This window comes from Falco peregrinus, chromosome 2 (assembly GCF_023634155.1).
Source record: "Falco peregrinus isolate bFalPer1 chromosome 2, bFalPer1.pri, whole genome shotgun sequence".
Taxonomy (NCBI): Eukaryota; Metazoa; Chordata; class Aves; order Falconiformes; family Falconidae; genus Falco; species Falco peregrinus.
The window spans coordinates 104,887,259-104,905,298 of record NC_073722.1 but is presented as its reverse complement, the minus strand read 5'-3'; the positions used below and the strand labels follow the sequence as shown (position 1 = coordinate 104,905,298).

The window sequence follows — 18,040 nt, the reverse complement described above, 5'->3', positions numbered from 1 at the left end:
GCGCCTTCCCCTCTTGCCCTGCCGCCTCGTCTCCCCGCGCGGGCAGCGCGGGCGCGTTGCTGGGCCACGGGCGGGCGGGCGGAGCCGCCGCCTTCCCGCCATGCTGAAGGCCAAGGTGCTGCTGGTGGGGCCCCGTGAGGTGAGCGGCGACCCGGGCCCGCGGCAGCCGCCCCCGCCGCCGAGGCCGTGCTTGCATCCGCGCCAGCCCCTTGACCGCCCTCCCCGAGGCCCGCGCCGGCCCCCGGAGGGCTGCGGGCCCTGCGGCTGCCTTCGGCAGGGCCTGCAGTGCGGAGGGTGCGCTGCGGCGGCTGGGGGGGCCGGCGGCGGGAGGGAGGAGGGGGCAGGCCTCATGCGCAGGGGCCTTAGCTGGAGGGAGAGCAGGGTGCTGGGGTAAACGCCGAGCTCTTGTCTTCCTTGTGGCTTTGGCACCTTAAATTCCTGCATGTGTCACTCACTCCTGCTTTCTGCCAGTCTGGAAAATCGGTCTTGGCGAACTTTGTTTCGGAAAGCATTGAAGGGATTGGCAGCTACAGCCCGACGCAAGGTGTGAGGTGAGCGAAACCTCGTGGCGCGCTGAGAACCGCCAGCCCCTCAGAAAGTCCCGCTGTGTGGTTGTGCGGGAATGGCATCACGTTGTCCATCCGCTCCTTTTCACAGGATCCTGGAATATGAGAAGCCAAACTTGAACAGTAACAGCAAGGGAGTGGGGTGTCGGTTTGAGTTGTGGGATTGCAGTGGTGATCAAAAGTAAGCCAGCATCGTTGTTACCTAACTCATAATAGTTCTGTTTACACAAAATACTTAAGGCCTAAAACGAATGATCTTTCTGAGATGAGGAATATTCCCGACTCTTTACAGCATTACATTTTTTAATAGCTTTCTACTATGAAGCATCTGATACAAGATGCTGTCTGCCATGATCCCAGCTGACACAGCCTTGTTTTGGATAAGGACTCCATATAACAGTAAAGTCCGTAGCTCCCAGAATGAAGTTACAGGTACAGAAGACAGAGGCCCACTCTGTAATTGCCTTCATGTCCTTGAAGTTATGTGAGTGGATTTCAAACCATGTATGTATATGATTGCAGCCTTAATTTCCAAAAGATACAATTGAGAACTGGACAGGTCTGTTTTTAGGGAAAAAGTTTAAATAAGCATTTGACCAAATACTACATTGTCAGCAAATCATGGCAGCAACTAACATAATAGCTTAAGTCAAAATATTTGGAATATGATAGATCACTGGCAAGATTACTAATGTTACAAAGAAAAAGTACTGAACTGTTTTCTTGAGGAGGGAAGAAAAAAACTTGGGTGCATGTTTCTGTTTTCCAGTGATCAATCTTACCATTTCCCATGCACCTGTTTTTCAAGGTTTGAAACATGCTGGCCAGCTCTGATGAAGGACTCTCATGGTGTAATAATAATCTTCAATCCTGAGCTGCCCAGTCACCTGAAAGAAATTGAAATGTGGTACTCTTGTTTTGTGCAGCAGCAGCCATTGCTTGATAGTCAGTGTCTCCTAGTTGCACATCACAAGCCAGGCAGTGCGGGGGACACAGAAGATCTGCCTTTGGGTAAGAAGATGGAAAACTCTATCTGTAACTCAGCTTTTTGTTGATCTATGTGTCTTTAAAATTGTTTACACTTTATGGCTTGCATTTTTCATTTAAATCTGCCAATCAAAGAATACTGGAGTGCTTTGCAAAACCAGAAATAATGAGTTGCAAAGGTCATCTAGAAGGTGAGCAATATTCCTATTTCTCAAAAAGGAAAGTAAAAGACAGAAAAGTTTGAGTGACTTCTCTAAGGTCACACAGTGAGTATGCCCACTGAGCCAGGAATTAGAACTCCTGCCATATTTCATCATCCATCACTATTAGTTTGTTTCTTATGTTGAATTTTATCTCTTGTTAGCTGATACTTTTGAGGCCATTTAAGCCTAAAATCTATCAATCAAAAGAATAGAAGCCCTTTGAAATAAAAGGCTAATGATCTTCCTCTTAAAATAAGTCATGGGTACCTTATATACTGCAAAATTATTTGTTGCTGTTTATACAAATGGGAACACGCACTCCCTCTAGGCAACCTGTTCTAGTGTTCAAATAAATACATAATTATTCTAAGTATTAATATGTTGATACATATTAATGTAACAATAACATTCCATTATTTTGAAGAAATAAAAGAATGTTAGTTAGATAACTTCAATAGTAAAATTCAATTCAGTGCTGAATTGTTGATTCTGCCTAACTGAATGCCAGAGCAAACCCAGTACTTTATCATTTAATAATAATGTTCGAAGAATTTAATCTAGCAATAAGTTGTACTTGTTTGTAATGCTAACAAGCTATGATGCATTTCTTCTTCATATGTTACATGTTATCTGGGGTGTCATACTGTTGGATACTACCGAATTCCAACTGACTTCAGCATGAGCTGTCCCATGACCTTGATTGTGACTATTTCTTTTATAGAAGGAATATACCTAATAATTTTTCATTTACCTTCAAAGCTTACCCGCTGAACAAGCTAAAACTAATACATTCCAACTTAGAAGAAGATCCTGAAGATGTTCGGATGGAATTTATGAAATACTTCAGAAGCATTATCACCTTACTAAATGAGAGCAGAGAGAGGGAAGAAATGTCAATTATTTCATAACATTAAAAGATATACTGAACAGGGAAGAAAAAGGATTATTTTTCCCTTTGTAAGCTGTGCTAGCCTGTGAACAGGTCCTCACAACAAGAATTTGCCAGCCTATAAACACTTCTGCCTATAAGCAAGTGCTGACATCAGATAAACTGTGGTGCCAAAGAGATGGCTGCACATCCAGGAATTTGGGTAACTTTAGCTGCACTTTGGTTTCATTTAGCGTCAGAGGTACAGGAAGGTATTGTTTAATGTGTTATCGTAGACCAAAAGATAAAAGTATGGGTCGTTTCTTCACTTCAGAATCCCTTTTTGCAGAGGTTCTAAGAGAAGGCGGCCTGACAGAACATAAGATTTGTGGAGTTCTGTTGAAGCATCTGAGTAAAGTGCTCATGTTAGCTGTATTCCTGGAGAAGTTTTGCTTTTGGAAGTCAGTACAAACTGATTGGAATAGAGATCTGAAAAGTAGTCGTGGTGTGGGATCCAGAGTTTTATGTTCCAAGTTCTTCTTGTCATTCTGTCCAGCATCTGAAGAGCACATTGCATAGCTATTGCCTTGGCAAGACAGAGTCTTTCTCAGGACTAGGTTTGTCCTTCTATTCCAACAAAACAAATGTGTTGTTTGGGACAATGTTTAGGTCACTCTGGGAGGAAAAAACCTGAAATCTTAGTGTAGTGGAGTACTTTGACCTGTGTTGGGAGTTCCAACAAAGAAAAAAAATAAGCTCTGCATTGTCCAGAGGAAGAAAAGCTGTTTTGAAACTTCTATTGCTGTTCCCTGTTGCATTGCAGTAGTGGTTTCATAGATAATTTACTTTCTGATTTGGTTTGTAGTCATCCCTGTCCTTGGTGTGCTTTGCTGTGGAAGACATTTTTTTGTAACATGCAGTAGTAAGGCAATAAAAACATTTTAAATGCATCCTTTTTGTTCTCAAAAGGAATGTTAATTATGGTTTTGTGGAACAGTAGATTTCACCTTAATAGCTCTAACAAGAGATGTTTACAAGAACTTGTCACTGACCCAAATAGCCAAAAAAATGATAAATGAAAAGCAGAAGCATGTATCCATACTACACACGCTTATTTTTATTGCATAAGATAATTTAAAGGAGAGAGGACTGGGAGCAGGAGCTGCAGAAATCCTTGAGAAGCATCCCATTTCACCTTGAACTGCAGCTCACGTTGTGAAGTGTGAGACCAGTGGCTTGTCACAGCTATGTCTGACCCACAGCACTGGATTTTACAGATTGTGTTTCACTGCATATTTGTGCCATACAGCTATATTTGAGCTGCAGCTGTTTTACAAGTATATTTTGTTAAAATAGCCTTGTCCTCACACCAATATTATCTTTTAGTAAACATCTTTTACAGAAAGTATGTTATAAAACAGGAAGTAGGAGTGAGAGAGCTTCTTGGGTTTTTCAGTGATGAGGTTAATTAGTCTACTATTTTTCCTATTTTCATAGTTTGGTTTTTTTCCAAATAATGCTTAGCCTGTCCTTGTGCAAATATTCTGTTTTCCAAGATGACAAGAAGAGATGCCTCAAAAATCCACTCAGTTGTTTGCACGTCTTTCTACTGGCCTCCAAGCAGCGTGAGTTGGGGGTTTCTCCAGAGTTTTGTCTGGGAAGCTTCAGCGAGGCAGAGAGCAGTCAGGGTGTGCTGTGCTGCTGTGGGCTGGCGTTAGCAGTAGCTCAGGTCCTGGCCTGGTCAAAATGCCCCCAGGTCTCAAGGCAAAAAATTGGCACACGCTTTCTTTTGTCAGACCCCTTCAATGGGATTCATTGTAGTGGTGTAACAATGATTGACTGTAGCAGCTCAAAATAAGTTACTTTTATTGTTGCTTTCAAGTCACAGAGAACATTTTCCAGTTATTTTCATATACTGTTTGAAGCACTTCTGCACCGTCATGTTCAAAATCAACAAACACACTGCTAGAGTTTAAAAGCCTCTTCATCCCAGTTGTGTTGTACTTCCCTGGTTTTTTTTCTCTTGGATCATTAATCTCTGTTTATTTGAAACAAAGGTACGCGAGGTGAAAGATTAAAAGAAGATCTTCAACAGTTCCAAGTTGTAAAATGAATGGCTACACAAACAGAACGTACTGAGCTAGACTTGTACTTCACACAACTACTATTTGAATGATACGCTGGTTTGCTCAGGTTGGTACCAGGTACGTGGCACATGAAGTTGTGTGTGCACACAAACAGCCTGCACTGTTCTGTTCTGGGGTCACAGCATTTGCTGCCCCAGCTTCTTTTCGTGTCTGCTGGCTCCTATTCTGCCGTTAAAACTAAAGCTCCACTCAGTTCTGAGAGGAAAAGAGGGGGTGGTACTGAAAGAAAACAGTGAGAGGAAGGACACCAAGAAAGAAAAAAGCAAAATAAGCAGTAAGAGATGAAAAGAAAAGGTTGGAGGCAAATAGTGGGAGGTTGGCATTTCAACATCTACATTTTATTTATATGACTTTTGAAACAATCAGGCTTTATATGTTTGCAATCAGTGTCATAGGGTGGTCTATTGGAGGCAGTTATTGGAAAATTCACAGTCTAACTAGAGAACAAGTTTTTTACATGCTGCCTTAGATTATTTTTTCCTTGTTGCCAGCTGTGCAGTTGCTGGAGCCAATTTTTAAAATATACTGCCTTAATAAATTCAGTTTTTCCCAACAGCAACATTGTGATACGCGCTGGTAAAGACTGGTGTGAAACCCACCAAATATTTTATTTGGAATGTAAACCGGTGTTTGGGTGATTCCAGGGTTGAAAAGTCAATGAACTCTCCTATTCACCATCTTGCTTCATATAAAACATTAATCATGATCTTTAAACTCAAAAAAAAGGATGTGAATTAGTGGCATCTATACACCACAACTCATTATTCATTAGAGAAGAAAAACACACAAAACCAAAGACAGATCCCTAGACTTGACTTTATATCATCCAGAAAGGTCATAATATGTAATAAATGTGGAACATCATTCCTACAGTCTGGCCAAGAGATTAATTTCTGTTGCTGCTGCAGAACAGAGTAAATGCATAGACCCATGTAAAATTAATCCTTAGTACTGGAGAAGATACAGAGAAAGTATTTATTCAGAAGTATCATTTACTAATGATTTGTGAAAGAGGTCAACAGAGGCACCCACTCAGAAGAGGGGTACAAGAATGCCAGCTGCAGATGAATGTATGTTACACCTCTGCCCTTCAGAGCCTGCCTTGCCTGTGCGATCAGTAAGCCTGCAGAGCTTCAAACAATGCCACATCACAGTTTTACTCAGATTGGGGGTGCACAGTCCCATCTGTTTGCTTACAGCGATGTGGTTAGCAAGTGACTGTGCTACGGCTCTGTCCATACTTCTGCTTGTGAGAGCAAAGAACTGCCCGGAGCGGTGTAAAGGAAACTGGGCACGTGAGCTAATTGGCCACAAGTCACAGGGAAGTCGGTCAGCAAGCCGCAGGCTTAACGAGGAGTAGAAACAATTTAGGAGCAGACGATAACAGAAAATTCGCAGCACAAATACTCTATTTTACTCTTCTGCACTGAGGACCTTACCGCCATGCTTGGAACTGTAAGATGGCTTTTTGGATGACCTTTTCAAGAAGTGAAAGGGAAGGCAGAGAACAAGTGAAGTCTCTCAGTTCCTCCAAACAAACGTGGCCTTCTCCAGGAGTCCTCAGTCCCTTAGAACGAACAGTTCACGCCCCCTTCTCATTCTGTCAGCACCCATGTAGCCCAAACCCCCACTCTGTACAAACTGCACACAAATTGGAAGTCTCCGAGTTTCCTGTCCCTTTCTGTTGTTCCTTGTCCCTACTGGAATTCAGTGGCTATTTGTTGCAGTGTTTTTTCTGTGATCACCTGCATTTTCAGGGTTTGGGGAACTGAGGCATGAATCAGGGGCATAGAACACTTTAAATATTAATCAATTCAAATATATTCAGCCTCCACAGTGCAGAATATGAAGACTCCAGGATATGCCAACTGTGCAGTGAAAAAATAATCCATTATTTAAATAGAAGTTATTCAGGTGCAATGTATTTTTTCACTTGGCATTGAGTACTGATAATCTTGACAGCTTACATCACATTTGCAATATGCAGAAATTATTTTCAAAGTTTTATTGCTGTATAGCTACAAAAAGGTTTATAGCTGTAGGTGAGCCCTACTGAAGGCCACATTCACTTCCCATGAAAGTAGTTGGTACATTATTGCTTTGAACAGTTGACCTGTCTGGACAAAGAGTCAGCATGGAAATTTGATAGGGAGCAGCCAGAATCAGAAGAATTCTGCAAAGCTAGGAATGCAGAATTTTAAGACTTTAGGGTCATATGTAGAAAGTTAATGGCTGCAGGTACCTTGCAGACTGGTGATTTAAGACATTTAAACTCTTCAATTATAAAATAGAGTTTGCTTGGGTTACCTCTTACAAGCTGTTTTCTGCACATGCAGAACATTATGAAACCAATAACTACTTGTGATGATGAAAACAGTTACAGGCACTGCAATCCAGATGCATGGCTTCCAGGGTAAAAAATCATACTTGTTTACAACCAAACTTTGGGAGTAGGAGCAAAACTGAATGAAATACATTTGGACCTTACCAAAAAAATGCAACTTTCCTTTCAAGTCATATATTTTGAAGGCCAGGCCTTTGCTCTCAGTTGCTCTCAGCAGTATTGTTCCAATGGACACAATAGACATAAGAAATCCTATGTTCCTATTTCTATTATTGCACTGCCAAGTGACTACAAGGAAGTCACGTAGACCGCCACATTTAAGAGTACCCATCCATGCTGTGTTTTTGCATGCTCGGTTTAAAATATGTAGGGTGCTGACATGGAGACACTTTATGAAGCAACTTCTAGAAGGCATCCAGGACCTTTTAAAATCTGATATTAAATGACTCAACTTTTCAACAGGAGTACCTTGCTCTGGAGGTCACTTGTGAGTACTTCCTCTTACCACTTCTCCAGAAGTCTTCACTGTGGTACAGCGAAGATTCCCCAAGAGATCAATTTGCCTTGTTAAGAAGTTGCCTCTCCCAAGATGCTAGAAAGCCTCTAACAGTAACTCACATAGCTTTACTCAGCGCTCTTCATGCACACGCAGACACTACTGCACTTGTGAATACAAGATACCATATGCTGCTACTCCAAAGCAGTTCAAGGGGTTAATTCCCATGTACGCAGCAGGCCCGTTGACAGCTCAGTTGTATATTTTTGCATTGATCCATCTTATGTTGTTTACCTGGGACAAGATTCCCCCTTGAGTGACTGAGGTTTACATAACTAGATACCTCGTAAAGGCACCTGCTTAGAATTTGCTGAGAATTCATCCTCAGAAAATCCGTCCTCTTCACAAACAATAGTATCCGGAAACCTCTTACCTCTTGTTGTAATCACCAATCTGATGGAACTGGCTTTGTGCAAATGGTGTACAGGTTTGGCCACCCATGCTCAGAAAGTTACACTGAATCAGGAAAAGACCACCTGAATGGCTGAAGAAGAAAGAAACAATTGTATGAGAAGTGCTGGTTTTTTCACTTTAGCAACACAAGGAGAGAGGGCACTCGATGCTTGATTTCTGCAAATATACCACAAAGAAAGAAAAGTGACTGTGTTTACTTGGACATAAGATAATCAAGGCAATCATCAGAGCAGGGATGCTGGTGCTAAAAGGCTGGACCATTGTGACCAAGTTACACAAACCTAAATGTAAAGCATTCTTATCTGCTCCTTTTGCTCATTCTCCCCTCCCCAGCCCATGAACTCCAGAAGGAAATAATTTGACCTTGAATACAAGGTGACCTTTTTTTTTCACCTTAAAGAGAAAAAAAGCAGGAGAAACCTAATATTCCTGCTCATATTCTATTTCTGTATAATCTAACCTAAAAGACAGCTTTAGCATAACAATATATGTGAACAAACTAGTCATTAGTAACTCTAGTCTGGGAACTGAGGAAGGTTTCTAACAGAGTGGGACAAACCTACCTTGTTTCAGAATGGTGCTTAATTAATAGTTTGTGATAGAGTGTCACTGGTTTGTGATGAACACAACTGTGTGCAACCTGCTCTAGGTGAACCTGCTTTATCAGGGGGCTGGATTAGCTGATCTCCAAAAGTCCCTTCCAACCCTGACCATTTTGTGATTCCGTGACCTGATCCTTCCAGTCCCTTTCTTACGAAAACAAGAGGCTTACTTCTATTTTATTCATGGAGGTATTTTTTTATTTAGGTATTTTCTACAGAGGTGACAGTGAACCAGAACACCAATTTTAAAAACTTGGATTCTGACTCACACTCTCCAGCTGGAGATCAGTTAAAGACATAGGTTGTATTTATACAGATGCAAAGGAAGTAAAGCAATTTTCTCATCTGCTAATAGAAGAAAGGTAGCACAAATTTTCTCACATGAGTCTCACTTTAGAGAGTACTGTCTGAGGACTGGCACTGGGTTTTGCTTGCATAACTCTCAGACAGGAATTAAAAATGCCCTATGTTTTGCTGAGTTCCATTGTCTCTTCCTCCCTTTGTAAGGAAATGAAAGTCTGTTTCTCCACTAGTTCCATGAAATCTATCTGAATCCTGGTAACATGTCCCTGAGAATTTGCTCAGAGGGAGTAATAGACAAGGGTACACCCTCCATTGCTATGTTATTGTTCCATGAGCTCCAGACAAAAGCATTTATTGTGGTTTGGCAGCAACCATCTGTTCCTAAAACCCTGGGACTGCATTGTTCTTTACTTGTCAAAAGTTGATTTAGTACCTACAGGCACAGACTGCAGGGTTCATCTTGTTAGGAAGGATCTTCGAGCTTTCTAGACTGCTGGGGTCACCTCTCTCAGCCACTTAAGACCACCTGGAGGAGTCACACCAATGCTGACTCTGAAGACCAGGCCCTCAAAGAAGCAAAAGGTCTGCCCTGCAGTGAATATTCCAGGATTTTCATTCTGACCTAGGTTAAATGGTAATACTCCAGAAACTGAGCAACCAACTGCCAGGCCCACAATAATAACTCTGAATCATTAAATAAAGATACTTCTAAGGGAAAAATATTGTTAAGGCCCCAAAATTGTTTTGCTGTGTTTGGAATTCTAATAACGGTAGACAAGTTTGACTGGAACTCCTAATGATACAAAGATCTTGCAATCTTGCTTATCTATAGCTAAGATAATGTGCCTGAGACCTAAACAAAGTGGTTAGGAGGCCCTTCTTCTGCTTGGAGTGGTGTATCTTTACTTTTAAAGCAGATGATTAAAAGTAATATCTAATGAAAACTCCATCTGTTTTCCATTGAGCATAAACTTGGCTTTTCTTCCCCCCGAAGGTTGCATGAAGCTTTGCAGCACACAGTGCTGACACCTTCACAACGTAACAGGACAAGCCAACCCTTGATGCAGTTCCTTTGTCCAGGGAAGTTAAACATTGCATATATCTCAAATATATTAACATAAAGCTGAACTTTTGGACCTTTAATTTCTTTCATATCCAGGAACTGGAGATAGATGTACAAATATGGTAGTGGTATAATAAATCTTAGGTCTCACAGACCTGCACAGGTCTGAGTCTGTGGACTGTAAAGGTTATTTTACAAAGCACTGGCAATAAAAGCTAAAATTTGCCACTCTGTGCTCTCTTCTCTACTTGGAAAAATGGGAATTTTTGTGTCCTGTTAAGACACAAGGTCTATGACACGAAGTTGGGCAGCTGTGATCCCTACAGACACTGCTACAGTTTTCTATAACTCAAACCACAGAAGCCAAACAGATACACGTGCAGTTTCCATTACTAAATCATTCATTTGCCAGTCCCAGAAAAACCTAGTAGTATTAGATACACAAATACTTTATGCTAACTGCTGCTGAAGCCCCATGTCTTCAGCCTTGTGTCTTAAGCATTTACCCAAGTCTAGATTTTCTATCCTCATAAAAGTGTCCTCCTCCCTTGCTCTCTGTACAGACATGGCTACCTACAATAATGGATTTTTTAGGAATTTTGTAACTTTGAGACTTCTCTCATTCTATCCGATGTGGCTGAAAATGGTCAATGGCTTAAGAAGGGACAGGTAAGATAAACAAGCTGACACAAACAGGTATACAATATATTCTTATAGCCAGGCTAACAAAGTTAAGTATGTAGGTGGAATAACATGGCAAAAGGATCACTAACAGCACTTGTGTAGTGAGCAGGAATGTGTGTGTGCTTCTGTTTTGGTGATATGAACATATGCTATGTGGCTGTGGATTGCTTTTTGTTACATCGTTTGTTAAAGTTTAATATTAGAAAAAAAAAAAAGGACATTCATCCCCAGCCATCTGCAGTTCCTGTTAGACTCTTGAGACTCCATCTGATTTCCTTTCTCTTTTACACCCAGGCACCACTGGCCAATATCCATCATCCTGCCAGTTAACAAAGACTTGGAAGCCTTTGGCATAAGTTCCAGCCTGTGTCTGGCTTCTTTTTGTCAGTCCTGGAAGGGGCCAGAAAACAGGAAAGATCCCTCCCGATGTCAATCTGCCAGGCACAGGGCAGATTCCTGGATGATGGCTGTCTGCCACACACCCCCTTGCAGACCCCTGGGACAGGGTGAGGCTCAGAGGAGGAAGGGGACTGATGTGGAAGGCGATGAATCTAGCTAGACTCCACTCCAGTTACCTTTGGCTGACAATATGTTTTCCTGGGGACCAGGATGAGCATTGTTCAGAAATCACTCACTTCTAAAGAATCTGAAGGCCTCTGCACCAGCGTCCAAGCATGGCTGCTGAGCACCAACCTGTGGGTCACCTCGTAAACTGGGTCCAGCTGACAAGGTCTCCTAAAGGAAAAGCTCCATGGCAAGAACAACCACAGCCCCAAAGTTTGGGTTTAAAATTTCCATTGCCATCTTTCTTGGGACCTTTCAGAGATTCCAGCTCAGATTCAAGGGCTTAATCTGCCATTATCAAATATAATGAAGAAATCTGGCATTCTTTGCAACAGAAGGTGAGTGAGCCCTGATCTCTCCAGCTCTTGTTCTGTTCCCACAGGATAGCTTCTCTTTAACCATAAACAGATGCCACCTTTGACATTGGCACAAGTGAAGCTGAACATGTCAAATTTTGTCTGGTCTACTTACCTTCTTGCCTCATCTACTACTTTTACCTCTTGAATTACTGCTCCCCCCTCTTAATGCTTTTCATTTTTAAATTAATTGTTCATTTACATTAAGCAAACTAAACTAATCTTGCAGAAGATTAAAAAGACAGTGAAAGAGCCTTCCAGAACTGTCTTTCTTACAGGACTGTTCTCAAGATGTAAGCAGAAAATTGGATAAATATCATTTTTCTCTACTCTTTCTAACTTAAAATCAAGGGGGTTTGAAAGAAGTAACCAATTTTTTTAAAGCTTTTTTCTTAAATCCTGCTGACATTTTGTAATAGTCATATAACCATTTCTTAACCTAGAGGAAGCAAAAGTTACATTTCCAATGTAATAAAATAAGCAGAGAGTTTGAACAGCTAGTAGGGTTATTAATCAGAGAGATGATGTTAGACAAGTTACACAAGTAAAATGAATAAAATCAAGATGAACTTTTTTTTGTCATTGAGAAGGATGTGAAAGAAAAGGTAGTTTTGCTGAAGGTGCAGAACCCTGACCCTTCACATGCAACTTTGAAGAAGCTTACAGCTTCCCAGGTCAAGCCTCAAACCCCCATCAAACCACATGAAGCCTTGACTGGATGTTATGAACATTTGAAAGATCAACATAGAAGAAACAGGGAAAGACTTCAGGCCTCTTACTTAGCACAAACAAGCTAAAAAGGTATGAATTCCTTGCTTTTTTCGTGGTATCCTTAATTTTCATATGACCCCCTTAGGCTGTGCAACAGATCATCCTCCTGCAGTCAGTGAACTGAGCCTGCTACCAGCCTTCCTACCACGCTCCTCACTTGACCAGTTCCTCAAATTATCTGTGATTCACAGAAACTTTCTCTTTACTTAATGTGACATAACATGAAAAATGCATGAAGAATTTGCTCTAAACAGTTTAAGTATGAAAGGAATAAGTGAAGGGCTGGCTATGAAGACTAACTCCCGCCTCCTTTACTGGACTTGGCACAGCAGAGCCACGGGCTCAGTCTCAGTTTACTTAGATGGTGCAGAAAAGAACTGAGAAACCTAAGGGACATTTCTGGAACAAGAACAAACATGCATAAAATGACTGGAAATTAGAAGGTTTCTTCCTACCAAAAGAAGGAAAGTCTAGAGCAAATGCCCAGATAAAGTAGGAAACTGTGAGGATAGGAGAGGTGACAAGGAGGAAAGAGCATATTTTTGAATAGCACAATCCATTTATGAAAAAGGTTGGGAACTTGGCTCACTGCAGAAACAGAAGACTGGACTCTGCCACCCAAAAGCTCATTTTCAATTCTAGGTTTCCTTTCTTCCTTTCCAAACCAGAACGGGTGAGGTCTAATTCTAAAGGAAAAACAATCTGTTCTTTCTCTGCACTTGCCTGTGCAGACCTGTAAGTTAAAATGCATGTCACCTCCTTCCCATGCTCCAGCAAGGAAATAAAAAAAGAATGTAATCTCTTGTGTGGCCCATTACAAGTATATATTAATGATGTTTTAATTTGCATTCAACGTGGCAAAAAAAATCCTGTATTTCATACACCTTTACAAATAAAGCATATCTGACATGACTGATCACTAATAAAACAGAATAGAATCAAGCAGGTAATATACAAGGGTAAAATATTACAAGGTTGTTTCTTACCTTTTGCTTTTATAAGAAAATGAGATTCATGTTCATGTTTGTTTACATGAGTTGGCCGCAACTAACTCTGGAACTGATTCATAATTCCTACTCAAATTTTACATACTTGAGATATTTAAATCCTGCAAGTTTTGTGAAAGTGGATGGCCAAGTAGACAGATTATTCATCTGTCATTAAAGAAACAGGCTAAAATGAACTCAATGCCTAATAAACATCAGAGAATCCATGCTGAAACACAATCCGAGATATAAATCCACAGGAAAAAAGATTTTGCTGTTTGCAGAACTACTTGTATTGAATGATATCACAGAGAGATAACATCAGTATGACAGAATCTAATCACCACTCAACAAACATTTTGGAAACAAGTCAGAAACCACATCTGCTTCAACAGAACCAGAGCCTCATGTGACAGGAAGCTTATTAGAGACCCTGTCTCTCATTATTTTGTTTTTGCTTATAACTTCCCAGCATGAATATTCAATATTGCAAAATAAAGCAGTTTCCTTCACATACTGTCCGGAATGGAGAAAGAAATTGGGCCAGACATTCCAGATCCTGAAGAAATTGGTGCCTGTGGAGCTATGGATTTCTACCAGCAAAACATCTGGCAGAAAATAACATTAAACATGAATAACTTGCTTCTCTTTCCTCTCACCACTGGTGTCGGGCAAGAATGACTCCACTGAAGCTTGCTTGATGTATTAAGCCTGAAAACAAGACAAAAGAAAATCAGTCTTTTAAACATAGCAAGACATCTTAAAGCAGTGTAACTCAAAATGTCTTATTTCCTCAACAGCATAGAAAGTTACATTGTGAGACGTTTTTCTTGGTTACTGCACATAAAACAGTCGCTTCACAATATTCTGAATGCAACTTAGGAAAATTCCCATTTGATGCTCTTTCATGGCTTTGGTCATAGCTCCAGGAGTCAGAACCTCTGGCACAGGTAAATTTTGGTGTTTTGCGATACCACTCATCTGAAAATCTGCCCAGGAGTGGGGCCAAGTGTCCTAAGTCAGAGGGGTCATGGAAGCTCTGTGTGCTCAGTCCTTTTAGCTGAAACACTTCCTAAAGTGAAAAGAGTTGAACACCTCTAAATTAGGTGGTCCCTGTGCATCAGCCCTTGATTCACCTCTGCTGCCTCAGTTATTGAAGTGAAAGTCAGCCTGCCCTTCCTCACTGTGCCCAGCAGTGGTGTGTGTTTTGGAAGACTGGGGCTGTGGATCTCCTAAGTGTGGGCACTTCCATCTGTTGTATGGCATCATGACAACAGCTCCCATTGCCCCTTCTCACTCCTCAAATCTGCTGGAGTTTTTCTTGCACAGAAAGCAGGACTAGCAGTGGGATCGGGCAGTGCTGAGCAGTGGGGTACCATTCACTTCCCCTGGCAGGGGGGTCTTGCATGGATGTATCCACACAAGGTCCCTGTGGAGGGCAGAGACCTTTTATACAGGCAAAAGCTCTTCAACAGGGCTACACTCTGCAGACACATCAGGCAGTACCTTCCCTACGTCTCTGGATGACCACTCTTTCTTCTTTCTCCATCACCTCAAGGACAGATAAAAAGCCTTTCAGGGAGTGTCAGTATTGCCATTTCAACCCCATAGATGCCAAAGTGATTTTTATACTCTTTCTGCTCAACTAATTGCCAAGACCCAACAAAGGGACTTTAATGGGCTGCACCAGGCAATAAACCATCATCTATTGGCTCTAGAAACAAGGAAGGAAAAGAGGGAATGTAAAGCTGGAACAAAGCACAGACCCAGAGCAGGTCCAAATACTTGCAGAAACTGATTTATCCAAAGATTTGATACCAGATGTTTGATTCAGACAGCTTTAACAGAGCTCCATAGAACGTTAAATGCTTTTCATGTTTTCAGAATTCAAACCACTCCATCTGGGCACTTCTGCCACAGGGCACAAACAAAACACTGCTTAATATTAATCAAAGAAGTGAGTTCTGCTCTGCAAGTTCAATATAAAAAGAGTAAGAGCAAACATATGCTAAGTTGTTTCTGGGAACGATGAACACAACATAGGAGCTGTCTTGCATTACCGCATTTCTAAATTATGCCAGCCCAAAGTCTGATTTTAGGGAGGATACACTAGTGATATGTTACTACAAACATTGTGCTAAACTGGAGCACTCTGCATCTCTGATTATATATATATACATATACACACACACACACTGTTCATAATATACCAAACATTCCTGTTTCTTTGTTTACCTACAGTTTCCATAGACTGTTGCACAACTACTAGTCCATGGAAAAGTTGCATGCTTTTTCTTGGACATCTATTTGGGTATTGCTTCTTTGCAAATAATATTAATTTTTGCCTGTGCCCATCTTTAGCTTCATGGACTCCTTGCTCTCCTATTAATTCCTTCTCTCTAGCCAACCAAAAGCCTGTAGCCATATATAATGACTATTTATTGCATGCTTACAGTGCAAAATTTTTTTCCAAATCATTTTCCTTCTTGAAAGCCAGGACTACCTACATTTGTCAAGCAATACAAAGCTGTTGGCTCTGGGCAGCGGCAGCTCAAGTCACTTCTTCCTTATTTTCTTGGTCACCAGTGCAACTTCCTAGCCTCTTTTTGCTGATTCCATTCTGCAAAGGAAGGATTACAGGATAAGGATCTGGCCCCATTTTCTCTCCCTGCCATAGCTCCTTCCCTTTTTCTTGACCAGCCCCATATATTGCCACTTCCATTTCTTCCTGCTTGTGCCTTCTGCTCTCTCAGTCATCAATAACTCCAACTCAGAACAGTTCTTCTTTGAAAGAGGTGATCCTCCAGATTGTCTCATGTCTTCCTGAAAGCTCGACAACTTTGCCTTAGAATTCCTTCTATAATTGACTGTAGCCTTTTTATTTAGATCACCATGCACCCCACCAGGCGTAGCTTGACTATGAGATGTGCAGAGACGCCTCTGTGTCAGCGCCATGGAGTTTTCGTGTATTTGCTCTGATTAGACACTGGATGGTGCTCTTTGCACTGTCATGCCAGCAAAACTACCTCCACAGCAATCCTTCTCATGAGAATTGCAAAAATTCCCCAGGGTCAGCTACACTTACATGTTTTAAGTCTCTTAAGTCCTGTGGGAAGCATGTTTTGACTACACAGAATGTAGCTGAAGCTGCAGTGGAAGAAGCTCAGCTAGGTAAGGACAAATGCCAAATAAAATGTCACTGCCTGTTACATGCAAATCCACCGAGTAGTAGCTTTCACATTCCTCCTCAAATATTTTATTTGCTAATTGGTTCCTTATCAAAGTTCCCCATAGCAACAAGGGAGATGTAAGTGGCATAAAGTGGGCTGAATGACATTATGTCTGCATGTAAATGTAACTCGGATTGTGCACCGAGGAGATGATCTGAAGGAGGTTAACATCCTAATGTGAAACCTCCTGTGGTCTCAGAGGAGAAGGGAGCTTCTTAATGCTGCATGAATAGTTAAAGAGTAAGGCAGGAAAGCACACGTCACCAGCAAACATTTTTAAGAGAATCATGCTCAGGTTCTCTAGAAAATGAGTTCGTTTGATCTTTTTACCTGCTAAGAAATTCTCATTTTACAACAGATGTTTGTCTTCAGCTATTTTTCAAAGAAGGTCAGAAACTTTTTGATATTTTTAAAGGTGTGATGAATAAACAAAGGAATGTACTTTATGGCAAAAAAAAGCTGTAGGGAGGTAAAAGATAAACATTCATATTTTACCCCTTCTGTTGCTGACTTCTGTGCATTGCCAGGCAAGCCAGGCTATCTCTCTGGGTCTTCCCAGCTGTAAATCTGTGATAATTTCTTCTCTTCTGGTTCTACTAAAAGGCTCTTTCTCCAGTCAAGGTGCTATTAGAAGTACAAAATATTTTGTGTGTCGGCATCTAAGAGCTATCTCTGGAAAAGGCACTCTAGTAAAATAAAGAGGAAAATAGAGAGACCACTGTAACACCTAAGAGAAATCAGGGAAAACAGGGTTTAAAAGGATTCATAAGGATGAGATGGTGTTGATGAGAAACAGCTGGACTAGCTGGGTGTACTCACTGACCTAAGATGTGAGATTTAAACTGGTATTAACAACTATTTGGGTTGGTCCACCTCTTGACATACAGGCATAAGCAGAGCCTCAGAAAAGGCTCAGGAATCACTGAAGAGTCCCACCTGGTGGAAGGCCTCGAGCTATGCTTTTGGTGCTTCCAGCAGGGTTAATCTGTTCAGAAGGGCAAGCTTGTTCAGCTGGAGGATTCCCAAGGATCTGGTGATCCACTGAAATCCTATGGCATCTTCTTCAGCTGCCTTGTCCATCGTTTACACAAAGACGGCTCAGTCTTCTTGGGTATCATGTTCTTCTAAATATCTCCAAAGACAGTTCTAAAAGAGACATACTGAGAGTTCACAGTGGTTGGATTAATAAAACACTCCACAATGAGCACTGCTGTTGAAGTCTTAACATGGAAATCTTTTGGCTACACCATTTAATACGACACACATGGGACAACTGAATTTTATGGTACTTGCAAAACTCCCTCCTTCTCTTGGCAAGTGGGCATTGCAACCATTAGAATTTATGGGATATCTGATCTGCTTGTGCCTCAGGGGAAGAAAATGGGATTAATGGCCC

General features: G+C 41.3%; 1 protein-coding gene and 1 long non-coding RNA gene across 6 annotated transcripts; one reads left to right on the top strand and one right to left on the bottom strand.

Moving 5' to 3' along the window:
• The first annotated feature begins 3 nt into the window (after nt 1–3).
• On the top strand, nt 4–3,572 carry IFT22 (intraflagellar transport 22). Its single transcript, XM_055796743.1, has 5 exons — nt 4–139; nt 472–551; nt 658–747; nt 1,375–1,577; nt 2,516–3,572. Exons 1-5 carry the CDS (start codon nt 101–103, stop codon nt 2,662–2,664), a joined length of 561 nt encoding a protein of 186 aa, XP_055652718.1. The 5' UTR covers nt 4–100; the 3' UTR covers nt 2,665–3,572.
• A 901-nt stretch (nt 3,573–4,473) lies between these two features.
• LOC106112688 (uncharacterized) lies at nt 4,474–17,790 on the bottom strand. Of its 5 annotated transcripts, none has more exons than XR_008745930.1 (6): nt 17,581–17,790; nt 17,140–17,330; nt 15,868–16,034; nt 14,074–14,125; nt 8,045–8,155; nt 4,474–7,905 (listed from the first exon to the last, which is right to left on the bottom strand). It is a non-coding gene; the product is annotated as an uncharacterized LOC106112688 (long non-coding RNA). The 5 variants fall into 5 exon arrangements; XR_008745932.1 differs by having other exon boundaries at nt 4,474–6,639; XR_003555775.2 differs by having other exon boundaries at nt 4,474–8,155.
• Between the last annotated feature and the right edge of the window lie 250 nt (nt 17,791–18,040).